General features: G+C 37.8%; 3 protein-coding genes and 1 long non-coding RNA gene across 8 annotated transcripts in view; 3 read left to right on the top strand and 1 right to left on the bottom strand.

Annotated features, from left to right (window-relative positions):
• LOC130412925 (gamma-aminobutyric acid receptor subunit rho-3) overlaps positions 1-13,141 on the bottom strand; it is an 18,493-nt gene extending 5,352 nt beyond the window's left edge. For 2 of the 3 annotated variants that reach the window (XM_056737727.1, XM_056737729.1), the window contains exon 1: positions 13,022-13,141. The gene's annotated coding sequence lies outside the window, so the exon portion shown is untranslated. Of the gene's footprint in view, positions 1-1,700; positions 1,750-13,021 lie in introns of those variants that run through there. The other variant, XM_056737728.1, reaches the window with a different exon arrangement.
• On the top strand, positions 1,164-7,437 carry hhla2b.1 (HERV-H LTR-associating 2b, tandem duplicate 1). 2 transcript variants are annotated; one of them, XM_056737731.1, is made up of 10 exons: positions 1,164-1,268; positions 1,769-1,862; positions 2,521-2,829; positions 2,910-3,197; positions 3,374-3,694; positions 3,940-4,044; positions 4,117-4,176; positions 4,275-5,397; positions 6,223-6,528; positions 7,181-7,437. In XM_056737731.1, the coding sequence occupies exons 2-8, from the start codon at positions 1,790-1,792 to the stop codon at positions 4,346-4,348; spliced, it is 1,230 nt and encodes a 409-aa protein (XP_056593709.1). In that variant the 5' UTR covers positions 1,164-1,268; positions 1,769-1,789; the 3' UTR covers positions 4,349-5,397; positions 6,223-6,528; positions 7,181-7,437. The 2 variants fall into 2 exon arrangements, with proteins under 2 accessions (XP_056593709.1, XP_056593708.1); XM_056737730.1 differs by having other exon boundaries at positions 4,114-4,176.
• On the top strand, positions 7,540-10,115 carry LOC130412928 (uncharacterized). The gene is made up of 4 exons (XR_008905420.1): positions 7,540-7,794; positions 7,893-8,162; positions 8,297-8,402; positions 8,769-10,115. It is a non-coding gene; the product is annotated as an uncharacterized LOC130412928 (long non-coding RNA).
• ttll6 (tubulin tyrosine ligase-like family, member 6) lies at positions 12,344-22,755 on the top strand. Of its 2 annotated transcripts, XM_056737725.1 has the most exons (15): positions 12,344-13,221; positions 14,127-14,236; positions 16,299-16,469; positions 17,316-17,353; positions 17,600-17,718; positions 17,806-17,936; positions 18,018-18,174; positions 18,515-18,658; positions 18,790-18,875; positions 18,967-19,192; positions 19,295-19,662; positions 21,215-21,365; positions 21,551-21,790; positions 21,875-22,133; positions 22,217-22,755. In XM_056737725.1, the coding sequence occupies exons 3-15, from the start codon at positions 16,300-16,302 to the stop codon at positions 22,459-22,461; spliced, it is 2,334 nt and encodes a 777-aa protein (XP_056593703.1). In that variant the 5' UTR covers positions 12,344-13,221; positions 14,127-14,236; position 16,299; the 3' UTR covers positions 22,462-22,755. The 2 variants fall into 2 exon arrangements, with proteins under 2 accessions (XP_056593703.1, XP_056593704.1); XM_056737726.1 differs by lacking the exons at positions 12,344-13,221; positions 14,127-14,236 and having other exon boundaries at positions 16,331-16,469; positions 17,313-17,353.

Genomic DNA, 22,755 nt, shown 5'->3' with positions numbered 1-22,755 from the left:
CCAAGACCAAGAATAGACAAGACAAGATGGCCGAACCATGACATTAAGGGTGAAGGTTCTTCGCTGCCAAAGAAATCTGTGTTGTTCACAAATTGCCGGGTCATTTTGTCGAGCGCTGTTTTGGCATCATCTGACGTTCTAGTTTCAGTTAGATGCATCATTAGTTATTATTATGAAAAGCTCTGGGGGACGAACCGATCAAATCACATCACATCAACACAACCAATTACATTACAGTAAGGTTGAGAGAGGGGGATGAAGTGCGGCGAAAGAGCATATGATGGAAAGATACGGAGAGAGAGAAATGATTAACCAATCACTGCGTCCCCTTCCTGTGTCCAGTAATCCCAGTGCATTTCATAATCTGGTGGATTAAGAGAGAGACGAGCTTCATCATCACAGATGCTGAACATGTGGTCTAACCAACCACATCACATAAAGAAATATTACATATCAAGTGAGATCACATTGTTTTTTAAAAATGTATGAAGCACAGGAACAAATGACCTTTAACCTCAGGGAATATTTCTCCTTTTACGATCCTATTATAATAAAAAAAAAAATGCTATATTAAAAATGTAACATAGTTTTTATAAACATTTATATTTTGCGTTTTTAGGTACCTTTGGTACAGAGATCAGAATTCCACATGCAAAACATCCCCTCTACATTTTATATTTATATTTATTTTTATATATATATTTATTGTATTATCTTAGATATATTTTTCACCAACATCATTTTTTATAACACATAGGGACCTAACATTCTGGTGGTGCAAGCTATTAAAGGAAGCATGCCAGCTGAGTCATTATCAACAACGTGTCAGTTGACCAAAAAACGTAAACAGGAAAAAAACTAAACCGGTCACCCAAATCAGATAAAAAATATATGACCAGATAAAGCTTTTGTCTAACACGTTCTATATGTTATATTTTCTTAAAGTGATACATTTAATATTATTTTATTAATTTTAAAAGGAAATAAACTACTGTTATTTAATTTTACTAAATTTTCATAATTTGCCAAAGGGAACAGTCATGTGGGCTGCTGAGTTGGCCGAGAACCGGGTCTGAGATCCACGGTTGTTTATGGTATATTACAGATTTAAAATCAAATCTTAAACTCCACCTCTTATTAAGGTGTGTGAAGTGTGAGCTCCACTTGTCTAGACAACGCTGATACTATGGAGGTATTTCAAAATAAACTTGCCAGTTTAGTCATCGTTGATACACAGATGAGACCTCCATTGACAATTACACACATGAGTAAGTCAGTCTTTTGTATTATATTGACAATAACAGATTTAGACAGCAACTAACTCAAATAATTAAACAAGGGCAGAATGTCAAAAGAGAGCGTGAGTGACTAAAACAGGAACAAGATTTTTGAATCGGACGAGTATGAAGTAGATAATGTTGATTGTGGTTGTGTTTCTACAGGTGTGCAGGTTTATTTGATAAAGTTGCGTTTCTTAGAATTTTCATGGGCAGAAATGTCTTAAGCAGCAGTTTATCATCACTATCTTAAGTGTACAGCGCCTTATCAACATAATTCTTCTTTCCAAAGAAAAAATGTGTCACAAAGACATTTTATAGTTTAAACTGTGTAAATATGTATTAATGTGTCAAATGATTACACTTTCAGCTTAGGTAAATGGAGCATCTATGATATAATGACAAATATTATTGAACACAAACCTATTTGATTGAAGCTTCACAGTTTTTCCAAGTAACAAGAGATTTTTTCCATAATGTTTCTCCTGCAGTTGAGTTCTTTCAAGAGATCCATGGCAAGACAGCATTCGTGGATTTTCCTAATACGGATGTGGATGTTTGTTTATGCAAATGGGAAAACTCCAGGTGAGAGTGATTGAACGGGTTTGCTTTGCTTGAAAAGTACATTGCTGAGACTACTAGAGAAGAGTCATTTATCTGTGTAGCTTGCGACAGACTATATTTTGAACCATAGGGATAGTTCATCCCAAAAAATATTTCATCATTGACTCACCCTTGTGTTTTATCAAACCAGTATGACTTTCTTGTTCTGTAACTTCAACTGTATATGGACACATAACCGCTGAGACATTTGTCTAAATATCTTCTTTTGTGTAATGGAGAAGGTTCTCATCGGTTTTTTTCCCACATTTATTTCTAATGATTATCTCAAATTAGACAACATTAAGGAATTCACTAAAGTGACTTATGAATGTCTAACTGTCTGTCTGTTTTGATTACATTTTGACCTGTGACCCAAATAGTTCACTTTGATGTCCTCAAAGATTGGTTCAACAACACAATACAGGTTTTGCCTTTCCATGCACGTGGTATATGTAAAACTGACCTAGATATTACCTCCTAAACGATTTAACATGAGACAATTATGAGAAATATGTCAAACCCTGTTCCTGATAATGTGACATTCACAGTTTCCTTTTGATGACTTTCGCCAAAAAGAAAGCGCTTCTCTATGATATCTCTAAAGCAAATCAATAACCTTTTCTCTTCACCACACCTCTAGATGTTCTGGTAACCTGCATGTTTTCAGAAGACTGCATTCTTCCATGCCTCTTTGAACCAGTTGGAGATGAGATCATATACTGGTTCAGACAGAATGTTCTCCTCCACACTTTTAAACAAGAAAGTGGCATTCTGGACCAGCCAGACAAACGTTACACTGGCAGAACGTCACTTTCTAATGACACGATTCCCTTCGGTAACGCGTCTTTACATATTCAAAAAAGCGGCCCGCAAGATAGAGGGAGATACAGGTGTCTTGTCACCAGCGGTCGAGAGACGAGTGAGCACTCCATCACAGTTAGAGTAAAAGGTAGGCGTTTGATGATTTGATCTTGTTGATGATTTCAAAACAGCACAACAGCCAAACACAATCGCCGTTTGTCATTCCAGCCCCTATCGAGTCGGTAAACATGGAGACAACATGGCTCAGCGGTTACGAGGAAGTCAAATGCTCTGCCCGAGATGTCTATCCCGCTCCTCGTGTAACACTGTTCACCGAGCCGCCTGTTCTCCCCGACGGCCTTCAAACTGACACCCGCAAAACGGCCGACAAGCAGGGCTTATACAGAGTAGACAGTAAAATCAGAAAGCTGGAAAATCAGGCCGATCTAACCTACATCTGTCTGGTTCAATCATTCTACGGGCCTCAGATATGGAGGACATCGCTGCAGGAAAAAGGTTTGATGTCTTACTTTCATAAACGTCTGAACACGTTACGTGGTATTTCATCATCGTTATTGCTTGACATTGCATCATGAAAATATTCACATCACTCTCAACATAATCTAACACTATAATTCTTGTGATCTTGTGAACTGTACCAAGTTATCAAGCAATGTTCAATCTTAACGCAGAAATGTACAGCGTGGAGGGTAAGGACTTCATCATCCCCTGCGTGGCTCCATGGATTCTGGACAACTTTACACTGACATGGTCCTTCGCCAAAGAACACAAGTCATCAGTCATCTACACATATGACAGCATCACGCACCTCGGCTTTAGTGTTTGGGAGGAGAGGATTCGACTTGTGCCCCCTAGTGGCCAAAGAGGGAATGGCTCTCTACAGCTACACAACCCAATGAGAACGGAGCACACTGGCATCTACACATGCGTCCTGTCTTCCTTCCAGACTAAACATGTGGTCCACACTAGAGTCAACATCATTCCAATGACGGGTAAGAGGAAATTATACTCTAAAACAGAATCATGAACTGTGAATTTTAAGTATTTAAAATAAAACTTGTATTGGTTTATTAGAGATAAAAATGCTTGCCAAGTTGCCTTATTGTTAATTGTATATAAAAAGCTTCATTAAAATCTCTATAAAGAAGTAAAGGGTATTTCTTTCTATTCATTTCCAACCAGCAAACAGATATTTCTGCTTAATTAAGTGTAAAAACTTCTTATTTCTGACCTTCAGCTAAAAGGCTGCCCAAGAGCTCCCCGCAGAGGATCACTGCTGCTATAATCACAGGCCTGACTGTCACTGCTGTCGTAATCGGTTTAGCAATTTTAAAATGGAAAGGTATGGATTATTTCACCAAAAAGCACATTTATTCGTACAATGTATTGTCATACTTTTCCCTTTTTTTAGCAGTTAGTAGGACACGGTCAAATAAAACCCATGAGGAGGCTACAGAGATGCACCCAACGAAAGGTTGTCTAACAGTTACTATAGTCATCATAATATAAATAACAGTTCATTTTATTCCACTTTATCAGATTAACAGATCTCGCTGCCCTGTACTTTCACAGATGCAAACAGTGGAGATCCTTCAGAGACCATCTGCTTATCAGAAGAGACAGAAAAAGAGTCAAACATGACATGATGGAGAGTAGGCAGTGGAATCATTTGGTTTAGTGTTTATATCTCTATAGAGCTTCTCAGATAGAAAGATGACATTGATACACACTATTGTGCTTTTCTTCATTTTTCAATTATGTTAAAGAAAAAGTACAAAAGCTGAAGGGAAGTATAAAAACATGAGATAATGTTGCTTCAGTCTGTGTTGATGTTGTTGATGTGGAAACAGTGATTTAACATTGCTTAAGTGCTTGTTTTGCAAACTGGGCTTCCTTTAATTGCTGATCTCGTGTGGCATTCTACTGAGAAATTATATTTTTTAAGGATGTCTAAATAAATATATAGAGCTGTACGTATAATAATGTATAATAATCTTCTTTTATGAAGCAAGATAGGGCTAAACCCTTACCAAAACGGATTAATCATAACATTTGCAGTTGCTTTAATTATATTGTTTCTCTATTATAAATCGTACATTTTTGATTTGCAAATCATCTGACCCAAGAAAAACTTCTGGATGCCATTCTGCGTATGATGACCAATAACTGTGATAGTTTGAAATGTTTTTTACTTTGACTTGGGCTATTAGTTGTTGTGAATTATTGATGTGGAGCAATGCATTGTTTTTATATTGTAAAGTGATCTTCTGTTAGACATTAAGATGCCAAAACTGTAAATAGATGTTTAAAAATGGATACCCATTTAATTATATGCTTCTGTTAAGGTATGAAATCGTGTCTATGGAGAGAAAAAAAAACGTAATAAAATGAAATGACAAATATCAAGCAGTAGATGGCAGAAAACTAACTTCACAGTACTTCATGCATTTTAAGAGAGCTTCAGTATGGGCGGCGCACCTTTGGAACGGGCAACAAGTTCAACAAGTTAGTCTGAACTAGCCTATATGGATAGGCTTTTTGTTTCATTGTGTAGTTCTCCCTATTAAAATGAAAGCAAACGTTGCGATTTGTATCCATCAACAAATTCCTTTCTAGGACTTTATTTATTTGATTATGAAGCTGGTGACTTGGACTTTAAACTTTCTTTGGATTCTTCCCTTAATTCTGAGTAAAGGTAAGAAACAGAAACATCTGATATTACATGTCTGAAAAATACAATTCAAGTCTACAGCACATGATTCCTATGAATGTGAAACATATTTATTAAGTATTTTAAACCTAAATAAGACATATTTTCACTATGGTTAACTTTGTAATGAAACTGAAAACTGAAGACTTCACATAATGTGATGTTTAATGACTTTAATTAGGCTTAAATTGATAACTCACCCTAAAATAAAAATTCTGTCATTTACTTGTTCAAATTTACAATTTGTTCTGTTGAACACGATATAAGTTATTTGGAAAAATGTACAGCAAACAGTTCTGGGTCACTTTTGACCACCATTGTATTTTTTCCTACTATGGTAGTCAAAGGCGGGCAAAATCTGTCTGGTTATAAGCATTCTTCCAAATATCGTTCTCTGTGTTCATCAGAACAACTAAATGTATTCAGATTTGGAACAACTTGAAGGCGAGTAAATAATGACAGAATTTTCATTTTGGTGAAGTATCCCTTTAAAGATTTTACAGAAACTGAAATAATGTCATAAAAATGATTGTGTTGTAACTACAGCTGTTTGGCAGCATCACTATCAGCTGACAGTCACACTGCCCTTTGATACGATTAGTCAATAATTGCACACTTGAATTTTAGATTTCACATTATGTTTTTAAAGCCAAGGACATTTTCAAAGAACTTTCAGTGGAATTTTAACACATCTAGACAAAGATAAGAAACCGTGTGATACAGTCGAAAGGCTGGCCTTTAGCCCTGCATGACACACACCATATAAAAGCTTTGATACTTGTACTGTAATTCAGATTTCTTTCCCTACAGAAATTGCTATCACTTGTTTTTACACTGAGGAGTGTTTGTTACCATGTCAATCAACATACTACGACATCATTCACTGGTACAAGGGGCAAAAAGCAATGCATTCATTCTATCAGGGCAAAGACCAACTGGCGTATCAAGCCGGAGAATACAAGGGGCAGAACATCACTGCCCACACAATCCGAAATCAAGAAGGCGATGTATCACTCTTGTTAAAACACATGCAAATCCAAGATGAAGGGAAATACAAGTGTTACGGTGCAAGCGACACATTAAATGAAGAGAATTTTGTACTCGTCTCTGTAGAAGGTGAGAAACAGTACACACTTTACACTTTGAAACAATCATTCACAAGCGTTACTGAGCAAGCACACGTTCGTGGACTGTCCTTAACTCTCGGTGCACATTCACCAACAATATGTCTGAAGGTCTTTTCTGATAACAAGCTAAAGAACCACAGAGAACCGTTACTTGGCAAACCTTGCTTCTCCAATGTGTTTTGACCTGATACAAAGCTCAATCACTCCCAGACTGTTTCTTTATATGCAAAAAAGATACACAACGCATTCAACAAATTGTTTATTTAATAAATTGACAAACAAAATTCCACAAATCGTGTATTTAATGCAATTATTATAGACAGTAAGTGCAGTCCAGGTGCGCATGTCAGATGAAACGGTCTATTGACAAATGAAGTGCACAAGATTTATAAAACAACAGGATATTTACATTCTAACTTTACTATAGGCTACAATGTGCTGTGTTTTTTATTTTATTTTATCTCTGTCTATGCAAACATTTTTACAATGAATCTTATCACCATAATCTGGATATTTGAACTACTTAAATCATTCAAAATTATGTTAATAATTGATAAATAATCTAAAAAACCTTTAATTTTATGCCATTTATGACATAAACTGGCGTGTGACCACGTTCTGTATGTTTCCTTTTGTTTAAGCTCCTGTGAAATCGGTTGATATCACAATAAAAGCTGACACAGTCATCTGCGGCACCACTGGAGTTTACCCAAAACCAACCGTGTCGTGGTCCTCAGACCCCCCAGCAAACAACCCATTGTCAAATTACAACGAGACAGACAAAAAACTGTTTGTGGTGACCAGCGAACTTAAGATAGGCAACATCAACGACATCTACACATATAACTGCTCAATGAAAGATCTAAATGACAAGAACCTTTATACAGCTAGTCTGAACAGCGTGGTAAGTCAAGGACTGCAAAATTCATCAGCTATGGTATTCGTTCATCCGAGCACATTTAAGTAATACTAGCCTGTGAAATATTCTGTATTTCAGAAATCTCAGTGGAAGATGAGGTAATACTCCCTTGTCCATTCACCAAGAACAACTCCTTCATCTTGACCTTTTCCACCACTGTTCTGAGCTACGACAGTAATAACTCTAAACAACAAATTCATGATGAGTGGAAGGACAAAGTGAGCTTTTCACCTGAAGATGGGACAGTCAAACTTCATAATCTGGATAAAGAACGTATGGGAATCTACACGTGTAAGACAACTGCAGCCCAACAGATAACCACTAAACAAATATCAGGTAAGCAGCCTATAATTATAATGTTACTTGTTGTTTTTAGTACCTAACAGCACACTGCTGTAACAAATGTGAAATATTTGCCATTTCCAAACCCACAGGGAATGAGGTTACTTTCAAATGTCCAGTTACCAAGGATCAAAACTACAATACCAACTTGGTCTTTGACACTACTGTACTGATCTATGACAGCAAGACCTTTGAAAAACAGATTCTTGACCAATGGACGAACAAGATTACCTTTCCATCAGAAGACAGTGGAGCTGTCAAACTCTCTTCTCTCAACCAAAAACAGCATTCAGGAACATACACCTGCGAGAGCACTACAGCCCATAATAGATACATTATACACACCAAAGTAACACTAACAGGTAATGAATATTACACCATCTATACTCTAGACAGACAGCAAAGAAGCGCATGTAAAACAGATCAAATCTCTTCGAAATGGTCTTAACATTTAAATTGTCATTGAACTGTTTTTTATTAATTCATTTTTTTACAGGTGTGACATCTCATGCAACCTTGAGATTGTCATCCCTCTCCTTATTTTTGTCATTATTATGATAATTGGGATTTATTTTTTTGTCAAAAGAAGGAACAGGCCACAGGTATGTACACCATTATTCTGCTCTACAAAGGCAAAGTGCAGTAACTCCACAAACACTGAAGCTGAGATAAATGCCTTCAAAGTTATCACACCAGCCAGTCATTGCAGCCAGTTACTGCAATTTTGACACTCTTGTTTCTCTGAAACGGGACAAAATTGAACCAGTAAACTGGTCAAAAGACAGAACAGATGCTACAGAGCTCATTTCAAAGCTTATCTTAGTTTTGACTAAATGTGTAGTTACTGCACTTTGCCTTTGAAGGCCAGTATTATTAACAAAAATACATACATAATGAACTAATGAATTTACTTTCAAAGTTTAGACTACCTATTAACTGTGAAAATGTCTTGATTTGTCCTAATACAGCCAGATACACCTATTTCTCCGGAGGGAAACCCCCTTACCAGTGGAACACCACCATCATCTAATGGTGTCTCATAAGTAAGTCTTCAGAGTTACAGAGTGGACTGAAATACATCATGTTCATACTCTGCAGTATGTGAAGAGTCTTGAGATATCAAGGAATTCCAGGACCTATTTTTGTATTTATATTAAATAAGAACAATGAGAACTGGAGACATATAGGAGGACCACGGTTTCATAGAACAAGCAGTGAGACTTTTGAAGTGCTACTGTCATGTCCTTGTAGTCTCAAGCCTGTGTGCATGATTGTCTGTACTGACTGACTGATCAAGTGTTGGATTCTGTTCAGTTCATTCCTTGATTCACCATACCTTCAAATGGCACAGCAAGTTTGAAGCCTTGAGGTCTAAGGATGTTTTTTTTTGTTCGTGTTTTAAGGACTTTCATTTCCTCTTGACATACCTCACTCTCTACCTTGGTGAATAAACCAGATTCACAACATATTCCTCGAAACTTCTAGAGCCTGTGAGATTGTAAGCCTGAGACGTAAACCAGTTTGAGACCATTCCACTAAAAAACATTGCTTACAGTTCACGTCTTAATATGAACAAACACATTGCAATCATAATAATTGAGTGTTTATAATCTCTAAGTATGAATTCTCTAATTATTGGGTTATTCTTGTTTAGCACTGAACCTGCAGCTTTTGAGTAAGAGCACTGTTGAAAAAAACAGCATGTGCTTAGGTATTTTTTGAGGCTGGTTTGACAAGCTTAAACCAGCTATGGACCAGCACATTACCAGTTTAAACCAGCACATCACCATCATAAACCAGCTTAAACCAGCATATGACCAGTTTAAACCGGCACAAACCAGCAAACCAGCATATGCTGTTTTTTTTCAACAGGGAATGTCATGATTCTGCTCTTTTATGTCATGTTTCTCTTGATCTAGTGGCAGGATCATGACAGAGCCTCGTGTTTTATGTGGAGGGCATTCCATTACACTCTCTCCAGTCTCTCTTTGTCCCCGCCCCCTCGTTTCCTCATTATTGCATGTTATTAATTTCATGCCCTACGCCTGTTTCCTATTGATTTGATCCCTTACTTAATGCCCCTGTGTTCTCTGTCTTGTGCTGGTTCTTTCTTTCGTTTCACCTGGGTGAGTTCCTGTCTTGTCAGTGTAGACTATTTTTTTCTAAACTATGGTAAATGTTATCTTTAGTCCTCTGTAATTTAGTTAGTCCATGTTCCTGAATCTATGTCATAGTTATACCCTTGTTCTGGTTTAACCCCTTCGCGGATTTTGTTTTGTATTTATTATTTATTAAAGTTTTGTGTTATCCCCTTACCCGCTGTCTGTGCCTAGGTCCTCTGTCATGTCTCATCACGCAACGTGACAGGGAGGCCTTGACCCAATATGTTATTTGTATTAAAAGACTGTGACTGTCCCTTTAAAAAGTAAACAAGCAAGTTCTTCCAGCAAACAAAAGCTGCTAATCCATTGCCAAGACAAGGTCATAACACCAAAACTTCATTCCAGCACAACATTGATTATGACAAGCTCATTACGCAAGATAACATTTATGACTGTTCTTATCTGACGCAAAAATGTCATCTGTTAAGATTTTTACCTGTATGCTTTCGACTTACTGAAACTGAAGATTTTAGGTTTTTGCACTTTGTGACTCAATATGTTCGTATTCTTGTGTTTTTAACTTGTTATTATTCTGTTTAATCTGTTTTGTATTGTTTTGTTTTGTTTTGAAATGAAGGATCAATGTATGGCAGGGATCATTTTGTGCTGCTACATTCACATTCCATTTAGTGCTAGAGAACACAAAATGAAACAATAAAATGATTATGCATAGCGTCATAAAGAAACAATACCTTTAACCTAACATACGCCTAAAAAAATACCTAAACAAAATAGGGCAAGACAGTGCTTTAAGGTGTGTATGATGTATTGTGACAAATATTTTAAACAAGTGCAGCTGGAGTAGCGTGTTTTACCTTGAATGAAAAAATGTCACCTTATCTGCTTCGGTTACTACCTGTCACTCGGAAGTGTTCTGTTTATTAGCTACTGGGAAAATTGTTAAAAAGAATATGTTAACTTTAAACTTTAATGCGGAACAGTCATCTTAAATAAGTTCTTAGGAACTTGTGTTGAAAATGTACTTACACATTAGCCAGAAATCAGAATCGCTGCTTTGAAAGGGTCGGTACACTTGTTGGGTACTGGGTTCCCTTTTTAGTCCATGAATAAAAATCCTACAAAATCACTTCTGTGCACTTCAAATCGTGTGTAAAGCCAAGTGGTTCCCAAATCCAGTACTCGGGACACCCCTTCCAGAATGTTGGAGATGTCTACCTAATTTACACACTAGCTGATGAGTTTGAAGGGGGTCCCGAGGACTGGATTTGGGAACCACTGCTCTAGCCTTTTGGTATTGATTGTTTTTATTAACATTTTCTTATTTTAACATTTGTCAACACATTCTCATGAGTAATACAGCTTTAAATAACACGTGGCTAAAAACCTGAACTGATAAAACTATTGAGAAAACAGCCAGCCTTGTTTACATTCAGGGCCCTGGTTACACTGATATTAAGGTTTAGCTTAATCAAGGACTATGCCTTAGTTAAATTAGAATATTTAAGTCCTTAGATAAAATATATGATATATTAATTTTCTATATATTATACCCTCAGGTTTGGAACAACTTGAGGGGGAGTAAACGATGACAGAATTTTTATTTTCGGATGAACTATCCCATAAGCCTTGCCTATGAAACCGGACCAGAAAGTCTAAAAAAAACAAAGAATTGAAGGTGTGGTTTCACACGATAATCAGCAAAAAATGTCAACAATTTGATTGTCAGTGTTTTTTCAGGAAGGTGAATAACATGATAAGGAAGTTGAGTTCAAGGAACACTAATTTCTGAATAACACCATAAACAGTCACGCAAAAAACCTAAATTGTGCAAAACATCTAAGCAACAGGTTAGTTTGTTCTGAGTTACTTAATGAAATGCATAATTATAATATGATTGAAAATCAGTTTAAAATTGGTGCCTAAAAATGAAATAACAATTAAAGGGACATTTCACCCAAAAATGAAAATTCTGTCATCATTTACTCACCTTCAAGTTGTTCCAAATCTGTATAAATGCCTTTGTTCTGATGAACACAGGAAGGATGCTTATAACCGAAGCGATCTTGCCTCCCCACTGACTCCCATATTAAGAAAAATTACTTTATCTTTTTTTTCTGTTCTATTGAACCCAAAAGAAGACATTTTGAACAATGTATGACAGCAAACAGTTCTGGGGCACTTTTCAATACCATTGTATTTTTTGCAACTATGGTAATCATTGAGGGAACTTACGAAATTGTTCCAGGATCACTTATTGAGTGTATCGGGCTCCATTCTCAGTGCCAGATTAGAAATCCTACAAATTTTGCAGTGCCAAATCCTCTCTGATGGACTTCTAATTCTGTGTACTGTAGTGGTTTTGTTCTGGATGAACAACGGAATTTAAGGTGGTTTACATTTTATTCGGCGAATAATTTCAACAATATGATTAACTGACAATAAAGGCCATTAAAGGAAAAAATAGGGATAATGATTACTAAATTGAGTTCAAGGAGGAAATCACACGATAAACACTTACTGTTTCAGGAAAAAACACATTTTACACAATAGAGGAGTGGGTGTCAGTTTGGTCAGAGTAACTATTAAATATGACTGGAAAACATCTATTATGATTAAAGGGCTATTTAAAAAACATAATACCATTGGAATGGCGACCTCTGATGCAAGATGAAATAATAATGAACATTTCAATCAACATCTACAAGGAATCTGATTAAAATACATTTCAGATAATTCATGGGCGCCCTCTGGTGGTCATTGAACTGTATTTCATGTTTTTACGTAATTACCGGTGTGAGAGATCATGCAGTTTTGCGATTGCAATCGTTTGCCATTTGTGTTTGATGCTCGTTCTAGACCAGCACTTTATTTTCTATTTAGTTTTTTTTACATCGCATGTGTGCATTTGGCATTTTAGTCTACACTTGCCTTGTATGTGTTTCTTGGTATCGAACCCACGATCTTTGCGTTGCTAGCTCAGTTCAGCAACACCGTAGTTTTTGTGTACACGTGCATGTAAAACGATCATTTTAGAATACGTAGGTTTTGTTCCGCTGTGTTTTAAATGGTAAATCCGGGACGAGCCTTGAATCACATACCGTAAGACTGACGAGCCAGAGCCAGGACCAATCAGAGATCGCGTACAGCTCTACGTTCGCTTGACCTCTTGCTCTCATTTGTTTTGCTAGCACTTAGCAACGCAGTGGGCATGAGAATCCCGCTGTTATTTCTAAGTAGCATGAAAATCCACGATCCTGCCTCTCGCTGACACCACACGTTTAGTTAATAACAGAAACAGGTGTGTATATTATCTTTCTAGACTCAAAGCACAGCATCGTTAAGGATGTTTAGTGTATTATTTGGTTTACCGGCTGACCCGTTGAAAAGCGTCCTGTTGCCATGGCAACTGTAAAGGGAAAGTCGTGCGCTGAAGAAATCAGATATACGCCATATGCGATTAACCTTGTTTACAAAGCTTGAGCTTTTATTATCTATGAATGATTTTTAACAATAAAACAAATACTTTAAGGAAAGTTTGATGTTTTTAGGAGGCTTAATGTTTGCACTTACAGTAAGAGTAAAGTTACTTCAATGTGGGCAGAAAAAACGGTAGTTTATGGAAAACCTATTGCATACAAATGCATTTTAATGATATTATATACTATTTTATATTGTGTATGATTATAATCATTTCAATTCCTGCTTTTTGTGAATGTTTTTATTAAGTCAATCACAGATAAGTCTATTTTACTAATCCGTGTTAAGTAGTACAGATTTCTTAGAAAATGTATCTTATAATAGTCTTAATTGTAGTAGGTTATTAATTAATCATTAAATGTGAAGTTTGTTTAAAAACAACGTGACAATAAAATCCGAATATACATCTTTTGATTCTCAATAGCATCATTTGAACATTATGTGAACAATTGGATTATGTTTTATAAAATCCCACACTTCTGTTAATATACTGCTTCGGTGTCCCAAACCTCTTTTCTCATCACTTTTGACAAGAAATGGTGGATTATCTTACTCCTCTGATTCTTACTCGCCTCCTGGCCTTTATTTTTGTGGTCATGTATCAGGTTTAGCTCTCCTGTGTTTCTAATAGGTCACTTGATCTTAAGGTTTCAGTGTGTCGGTGTGTAAGCATATCCAAGTTTGGCCTTCCAGCACAGAAGAGGTAAATTTGTTTCTTTTTGTCAGGGATTATGTGCCAGTCCCCAGACAGACAGCTCACAGTAGGGAGGATAATAGCCGTCTGCTGGACAGCCAAACATAAGTGGTGTGGACAGGAGAATTTTCCATCAAAGAAGGTAAACGTAGCTTTGTTTTTATAAACATAGTAAATGCATTAACTACTGTAACATGACAGTGAGCAATATAGTTTGTATACAGTTTGTATTAATCTTATGTTAGTTAATGCATATTGCTGAAGTAATGGAAGAAGCAGAAAAGACCAGGCACATAAAGCCAATGAATTTATCTATTTTCCGAAAAGCCGTATTAATAAACAGTGTAATCAATATACAACGCATTATTTGCAAAGCAACAATAAAGAAAAACAGAATAAATTAAAGAGACACTTTGTAGTTTTTCAACTAAAATAATGTCTCTAAAAACATTTTTGTGATAGAACAACTCTTAACCAGACAAGTTTTACAGTCACTGCTACCTGAGCACCCTTATAGCCGCTACGACCACACTCTGTAAATTCTGTGTTCGGGTCGGTACTAGGTGACCACCCGTCTGCTTTGTGTTGTACCGCACAGCATTTTCACTTCTTGTCCCGCACGTAACATATTGAGAAAATGTTTTCACATTAAGATATACGTTCTTTAACCCGAAACGCATATGAGACGCTTCTTTGTGCCATTGTTTATTTAACTATTTAACAGCGCTGTGTCAAAAGCAGCAATCCGGTGCACTCCAGTGTCCAACAAGCTCATACAAACGCAACTGTTTTTTAAAATGAACTTTTATCCAATGTATGAGAAGTAGGCAGTGATTTCCGTCATCAAGGGCTGAGAGGTCTGTCAGTATATCAGGTGGCGATCCTCCCATGTCAACTTGTTGAATAAAACTCAATAAAACATCGTAAACTGTGTGGCTTTGCAACTGAGTTTAGCCTATAGGTTGTGTTTAACGTGTTAAAATAAAAATGATTTGCAAATCATTAAATGCACTATTTAACAATTATGCCGAATTTGTTTGTTCTTTATTCCTTTAGTTTTCTGTTTTTGAAAAGATCTTCAAAGTGTTGTGTACAATATGATAACTCCATGTCTGTTCTGTGCTCCAAATTTAAAGAGACAGTGAACCTTAAATTGAAATCGCCATTGTTTTTTTATGTAATATAACATTTTATCTATGCCTTAATTATGTTGTAGTTGGAATGGACTAAATTACAAATTATTTTTATAAGCTAACAAATTATATAAAAATGTTTTCTTGTCGTTGTTATATCAAAGTTTCGCGTTATCCTTTTAATGGTGTAACACATTGTCCCACACAAACAAATTACCTGTCCAACATTTGGTTTATTGGGTGGTGGTCCCCCTAGTCGGTACACACAGGCCCGCCCATCCCCTGACTGCGGAAGAGTGCCACATGGTTTCCAAACAACAATTCTCCATTTGCTGGTTCCATCAGATTAGTAAACAAATTCACAAGTATTGTGCTGCCCACAGGGAAGCCTATACAGTGACATTATTTACGACACTGGTTACAGACAATTGCGCTTATCAACCACATGGGGGAACCGTGAGCATAAGTTCTATAGTGTTGCTTTAAAGGTGAAAAAAGAAAGAGAGTGGCGCCAAATCAAAGAAAAAAAGAAAACAAATAATCCATGAACTAACTTCCCAAGAGAACCCTCAAATCCAGGAGTAGTTAACTGGCGGCCTGTGGGCCAAATGCGGCCCCCGTGTGGATACTACAGAATTCACACATTCAAAACAAAGGTTACAAACGCTAAACACAGGTCACAACTCAAAACAATTGCTGTAAAATCCATTGTTAGATAATATTATCCAAAGCATTAACTAATGTTAACAAATACAACCTTATTGTAAAGGGTTACCATGTCAATTCTGTGACGTGATGATGAGTACGCTGTCTGTCAAAATAATTCTCCTTGGTCTGTTCAGAATGTGATGTTGTTGACAAGTAGCGTACTCATCGGTGGAGGGTAACAAGGACAGAAACATGATGCCAAGCTTTAACGTTTTGCCCTTTACCAGTGGAACCACCGATATGGCCGATTGAGTTTCACGAAGGGCATGTGACATGAAACAATATTAGATCTTTGAACAAAGCCATATAACTAAATCTAGAAGCCTCTTAAATCGCTGTCTTCATAAAACATTTATGTCCCAGAATGGAGACACCAACAGAGAACCCAGCGAGGTGCCTGGCAAGTGAAGCGTACAGGTGTGAGCCTGAGGCAGGTGCGGAGGGTGAGGGCTGGGGAAGTGACTCTAACGCACAGCCCTGCAACACACCAATCCATGTATGCGCAGTAAACAAGAAGAAAAAGAAAAGAAAGAAGTAAGACATTTCTATGGGATGCTGTTGACTGGATTCGTGTACTTATGTTTATGGTTGGGGTAAAGGATCTTAAAGGGACAGTTCACCCACAATTTTTTCATCATTTACTTACCTTCATTTCATTCCATACTTGTATGATTTTCTTTCTTCTGCAGAACACAAAAGAAGATATGAAGAGCTCTTTTCCAAAACGCTATAAATCCATTTTAATAGTTTTCATGAAAATGACATTTTTTTACCTAGACCCATACATTTTGTTAATATTCAATTTATCCTGTTAAAATGGTCTGTTGGCTCAGTTAGAACATGTTAAACAATGATTATTAAATCAAACAACAATATTGTCGATTATAAATGAATAAATAAAAATTAAAAACGCTACAAATCCATCCTTTTTTTTCCAAAAAATTTTGGTTTATATCTTTTTAAAAACAAACAAACAAGAGAACATGAAACATATGACATCAGGGACTCATATTATAAATCAATATAAATAAATGCAAATGCATGAAATAAATAACAGCCAAATAATATAAATTTGGCGTTTAATGCGTTTTGGAAAAGAGCTCTTTATATTTAGAAGAATGTTTGTAACCAAACAACACTGGCCCCCATTGACATAAAACGAGACGCTTCTCAAAATATCTTCTTTTGTGTTCCACTGAAGAAAAAGTCACATTCAGGTTTTGAACAACATGAGGGTGAATAAGTGCTGACAGTATATTTATTGTCGAGTGAATTATCCCTTTAATAGGATTATCATTTCTATCTAGAATATAACAGGGACTTTTTATTCCCTGAACTATGCACAGGTCTGTCTCTTGGTTCTCTTTTTTCTTTCAGATGACTGTGGATAAATCTGACCAACTGCAAATATGAAAGTGGTGAGTTTTATCTCTTCTGTATTTTCACATTTGTCTGAATTACTAAAGATATTAATAAAATGCCCTACATAACATCATTGTCTATTATTTAAAGTGATACTTCAGCCATGAATACAATTTTCCCCATGTTTTACTCACCCTCAAGGCATCTTAAGTGAATCTGACTTTCTTCTTGAAGGATAATGCAGCTCATGGCTAAAGTACCGCTTTAACAGCACACTTAACTCTTCTTTCCTTTTTTTGAAGTGCGCCGCGCTGCTCGCAGATATGGGCTGCGAGAAGCTGTGGAGGGCGAAGACTGGACCTTGTTTTGGACCGACTGCTCAGTCTCACTAGACAGGGTCATGGATATGAAGCGTTACCAGGTGATTCACTGTCAAGTATCATAAGTCTCCCATTTAGCGTTCTTGCCTCTTTTAAAGTGTTAAAAAGATATCATTGCTCTTACACAGAAAATCAATCATTTTCCTGGCATGAATGAAATCTGCAGGAAGGACCTACTTGCACGAAACATGAACCGTATGTTGAAACTCTTTCCAAAGGAGTACAACATTTTCCCCCGCACATGGTGCCTCCCTGCAGAGTGAGTCTTTACATTCAGCCGTGCAATGAAATCACGATGTGACTTTATAGGGGGTGTTAAAAAACTTGCTTCGTGTTTCAGCTATAGTGATTTTCTAGCATACACCAGAGCCAAAAAGCACAAAACTTACATTTGTAAGCCAGACTCAGGTTGCCAAGGTCGTGGTATCTATCTTACCAAGTCCAGCAAGGACATTCGGCAAGGAGAACATATGATCTGTCAGGTGTACATATCTAAGGTAACACAGCTACATCACAATTATAGCCACCAACACAAGCATATAGTTCACCCAACAAATTCAATTTAGTTTGTCATTTACGCACACTCTTGTCATTCCAAGCCTGTATGATTTTCTTTTTTGTGTGTAACACAAAAAGAAGACATTTTATAGAACCAACACTGGACTCCATTGACTTCTATTATGAACACAAAACCACTGAGACATTTATCAAAATCTTTTTTCATAGAATCATACAGGTTTTGAATGAGGGTGCATCATTTTTATTTTGGGGTGAACTGTGCCTTTGAATAAACATGCGGGGAAATGAGGCACTTTTGTCTAATCTGTGTTTCTTTAGCCGTTCATCATCGATGGCTTCAAGTTCGACCTGCGTATTTATGTGCTAGTGACCAACTGTGACCCTTTCCGTGTATTTATGTACAATGAGGGACTGGTCCGATTCTGCACAACTCAATACACTGACCCCAATGGCAGCAATTTGGTAAAAAGGCTGAAACGTCCAAATCTTATTATATTTACTGTATTATAAAGTTATATAGATATAAGTTGAAGTTATTATAATAGAGACTACAAATGAATGTTCCTCTTTGTCTTCGTGCATCTTATTTTCAGGAGGATGTTTGCATGCACTTAACAAACTACGCAATCAACAAACACAGTGAAAACTTTGTGCGAGATGAAGATACTGGCAGCAAACGGTAATCTACATTTTCCCAAAGATGTTCTACAATTGTGTTGGAGCTAAACTAGGATTCTGTGTGAACAAAAAATGCACTCACTTCTATTCAGAAAACTCTCCACCTTTAAGAAGCTCATGGAAGCCTTGAATTACAATACAGAGAAGATGTGGACCGACATCGAGGACGTCATCATAAAGACACTAATATCGGCTCATCCCATTCTCAAACACAACTACCACACATGCTTTCCCAACCATGCATCAGGCAGTGCCTGCTTTGAGATTCTGGGCTTTGATGTGCTACTTGACCATCGATTTAAACCTTGGCTTCTTGAGGTTCCGACCCATTTTGTTTCATAGCCTTCATAGCCATAACCTAATTACATCTAAACCTACATAATGTGGATTCATAAAACAGTACATACTTTGTGTGTTTAGGTCAACCATTCACCCAGCTTCACCACAGACTCCCGTCTGGACCGGGAGGTAAAGGACGACCTGCTTTATGACACTTTGGTGCTGATTAACCTGGGAGCTTGTGACCGCAGGAAGATCACTGAGGAGGAGAGACGCAGGGTCAAAGAGAGACTCCAGCAGAACCGTTCTAGAGAAGCCAGGAGCGAGGAGCTTCGGCAGTCGCAGGCCGCTAGCATGGAGCTGATGCAGAGATACGAGGCCAAACACATGGGCGGATTTCGACGGATCTTTCCTCGAGAGGGAGGAGAGCAATACGACAAGTATTTTCAGCACAGCGGCTCTCTCTTCCAGGAGACTGCAGCGTCCAAAGCCAGGGAGGAGTGTGCCAGGTTGCATTCAATATACAAGTGGCAAAAAGTGATGTCTGGAGGCATATCTGTACATTTTTGCTTTAAATGCCCTTTAGGTTTGTTCCAAAAATATGAGGCGTATGGTACAATAGCAGTTCTTAACCTTTTTTCACGTGCGACCCACTTACATGAACGACAACGTTTTGCGACCCACAAGAATATAAATATACAATAATATACAGTACAATTATCAATGGCCCACCGCACTGAAACTCTCCATCTTTAAGAAGCACACGGAAGCCTTGAATTACGATACAGAGAATATGTGGACAGTCATGACTAATATTGACTCATCCCATTCTCAAACACAATCCCAACCATGCATCAGGCAGTGCCTGCTTTAAGATTCTTTTTTGATACGCTACTGGACCCATTTTGTTTCATAGCCTTCATAGCCTTCTTAGCCATAACCTTAATACATCTCACATGCTCTAGCAACAGACGCTAAAGGCAGCGTTGTTCAGCTTCCTCAGCACCAGACTCCCATGCAGGACGGACGCTGGTTCGAGGACTGCACAAAGTGGGGTGGGTGGCTTGATTTTCAGGGAATTAAGTTACTCACTGAATTGCATTTCCATTTCACTTAGGTAGGACACGATAAAAACAACATATAATTGATGTGCACATGGCTAGTAGGACAATCTGACGGGTAGGATGAAATTTCAGGACACCTGACGCAACTTGTAAAGGAAATTGTCCAGTAAAGCATCAAAGTTATCATTGTCCAAGTAAATTCGCCACAATTACAATTTTCTAATCCATTCTTAAATTTAATCAGAAAGAGTAAAGAGTAATGTATTTTTTGCCCTGAAGTCTTGGTTCAGATCATTAAGTCGGCTGAAATGTCAGCTAGGAAGGCCAGAAGAGCAAGACATTTTTCATCAGAAAAATACAAAACAATATGGCGGCTTCCCCTACTGTGAGCTCTCACTGCTCGACTGTGTATTAACGTTTCCCCAAAAAAATGTGGGTTTGCTGTACCAATAAGACCAGAGGAGACACACTATTTACATATTACACATATACCTCGACAAAAGGTAATAAAAAGTACTTTTGGCTTATAACTGTGCATGTGTATGTTCCAAGGAACGTCCTCTTTCTTTACACAACTTCACCATCCACTGGCCTGGCGTGCATACTGCTACGTTTTTATCCGTTTTCCTGGGTCCGTGTAAATGCAGACCGTTTTTATAACGCTGTCATGTGTTCGTGAAACTTTCCAAAATCGCAAAGGAAAACTTTCGCGTTTTTCGGCGTGTAAACGTTGCCTTAAATCATACCCGTCAACATATCAGTACCAATATGTGGTCCTGTTGGTTGTTTAGACGTTACCCCTTTCAAATAAAGCTCAGAGCTTTAGTACATACTCCAATCATTAAAACAAATAATGCATCCTATAAAGTATTTGAAGAAATAGCAAAGTTACCAATTGCCCAAAGTTGGACATCGCTTTTGTACAGCCACTACTGTATTTTAAATATATTTCACAGAATACTGAAATTAAGACCCTTTTAATGTGAAATGTGTGTAGGCAGCAGTTGCAGGAACTTCGTCTGAAGCAGGAGCAGAAGGAATGGGATAAGAAAGGCTCACGGAAGCGAAATCTTCAAGGTGAATCTGCTGGAGAAAGAGTAAAACCAAGACGGATTCAGGCTCAGCCCACACAATTGAACCCAAATTCAGTGAGTGCCAGCATATAAAACAACAGATTATTATTGTAATATTTACTCAAATGGCCTAATGTGTCTTCTAAGTAGGCTATCTTTGCGTAACCAAACATGAAGTTCCATAGACATACCAGTAGAGAGATGCTGTTGTCCATGTTTTAACTGTAAGAGATTCCCTGTGGTCTGATTCTTTACTCCAGCTACCTGCTATGCTTGAAAATCCCACCTTGAAAGGAGAGACAACTATTGCTCTTGACCTATCAGAGGAAGATGAGGCAGAGAGAGTCAGTGAGCTTCACCAACGAGAGACCCTGCTGCTGAACATGGGTGTGGTTAACCAGGTCCGCCAGCTGCTTCAAAGTGCCAATCATACTTCTGAACCTATCAACCACTCGCATGAACAAGCCAGGTTTCGTTCGCACTCTAGACACGACCACAAGGTATCACAACGGTTTTCTGACTCACCCCATGTAACATAACACGTATCCTGCCTGTCAACATTGAATTGTTCTGCATTTCTCCAGCTGGACCCCTTTGCAGAGATGTCATGGAGGCAGAAGAACATCTGCACTATGATGCAACAGCAGGTATCTACGAAAGCCAAACCATCCCTGCAGTATGTACATTCCCAGCAGGTGCAAAACCGAAAGCCGTGGCCCTCCCTGGAAGGGAGGCTTCAGCCGGTCCATACTGAGAAGGGTGCTTTAAAACACTGTACAACAGAGATGTCTGCATGGAATGAAGAGCAGCGGCCATCTGCCGGTCTAATAAAACCTTGGACAAGTGAATATCCTGGTCTTTCGAGTTCTCTGTCTTTTATTTCATATCATAATTGAATAACACAATTCTCTTGTTCTGCTTAACAGTGAATGGCTCTTGTGCATGGCGTCAGGGCAGTTTGAGCTCCTCTTTGGCTGAGTCGAAAGCCAGAGCGGCAATGTTAGGAATGCCTCCGCTCATTCCAGGGCGACTACAGGGTCCCATGATGTCCCCTGACCCCAAAGCTCTTTACATCATTTCCACCCCTGCGCCTCTTGTCCCGAGGCCGCATCTCTCGCACAGCCTCCGTAAGGGCACTCGCAGAGTCTCCCAGCATGAGCACAGTCACTGACGCAGGACAACATAAAGACATGCTCAGCATTACAAATGTGAAATCTGAATCCACTTCCTGTATTCCATAATGGAAATGTTAAATTGCTCAGTGAAAACTAAAGCCATTTCTCTTTTTTTTTTTCATGATTTAGTTACAGTTACGAGGTGTTAAAATCAAATTTTGGACTGGTCCCTGGTGTGATTGTTTTAGGTATAGATTGTTTTTACGTCCTCCCACTTTATATAGCTTTTGTTAGCTGATATTTTTGTCACATTGCCAAGGTGAATATTAAAAAGTATATTTTAACAGTAA

This window comes from Triplophysa dalaica, chromosome 23 (assembly GCF_015846415.1).
Source record: "Triplophysa dalaica isolate WHDGS20190420 chromosome 23, ASM1584641v1, whole genome shotgun sequence".
In the NCBI taxonomy this organism is placed as follows: Eukaryota; Metazoa; Chordata; class Actinopteri; order Cypriniformes; family Nemacheilidae; genus Triplophysa; species Triplophysa dalaica.
Note: the sequence above shows the minus strand (reverse complement) of the source record. Positions and strands in the feature narration are given on the sequence as shown.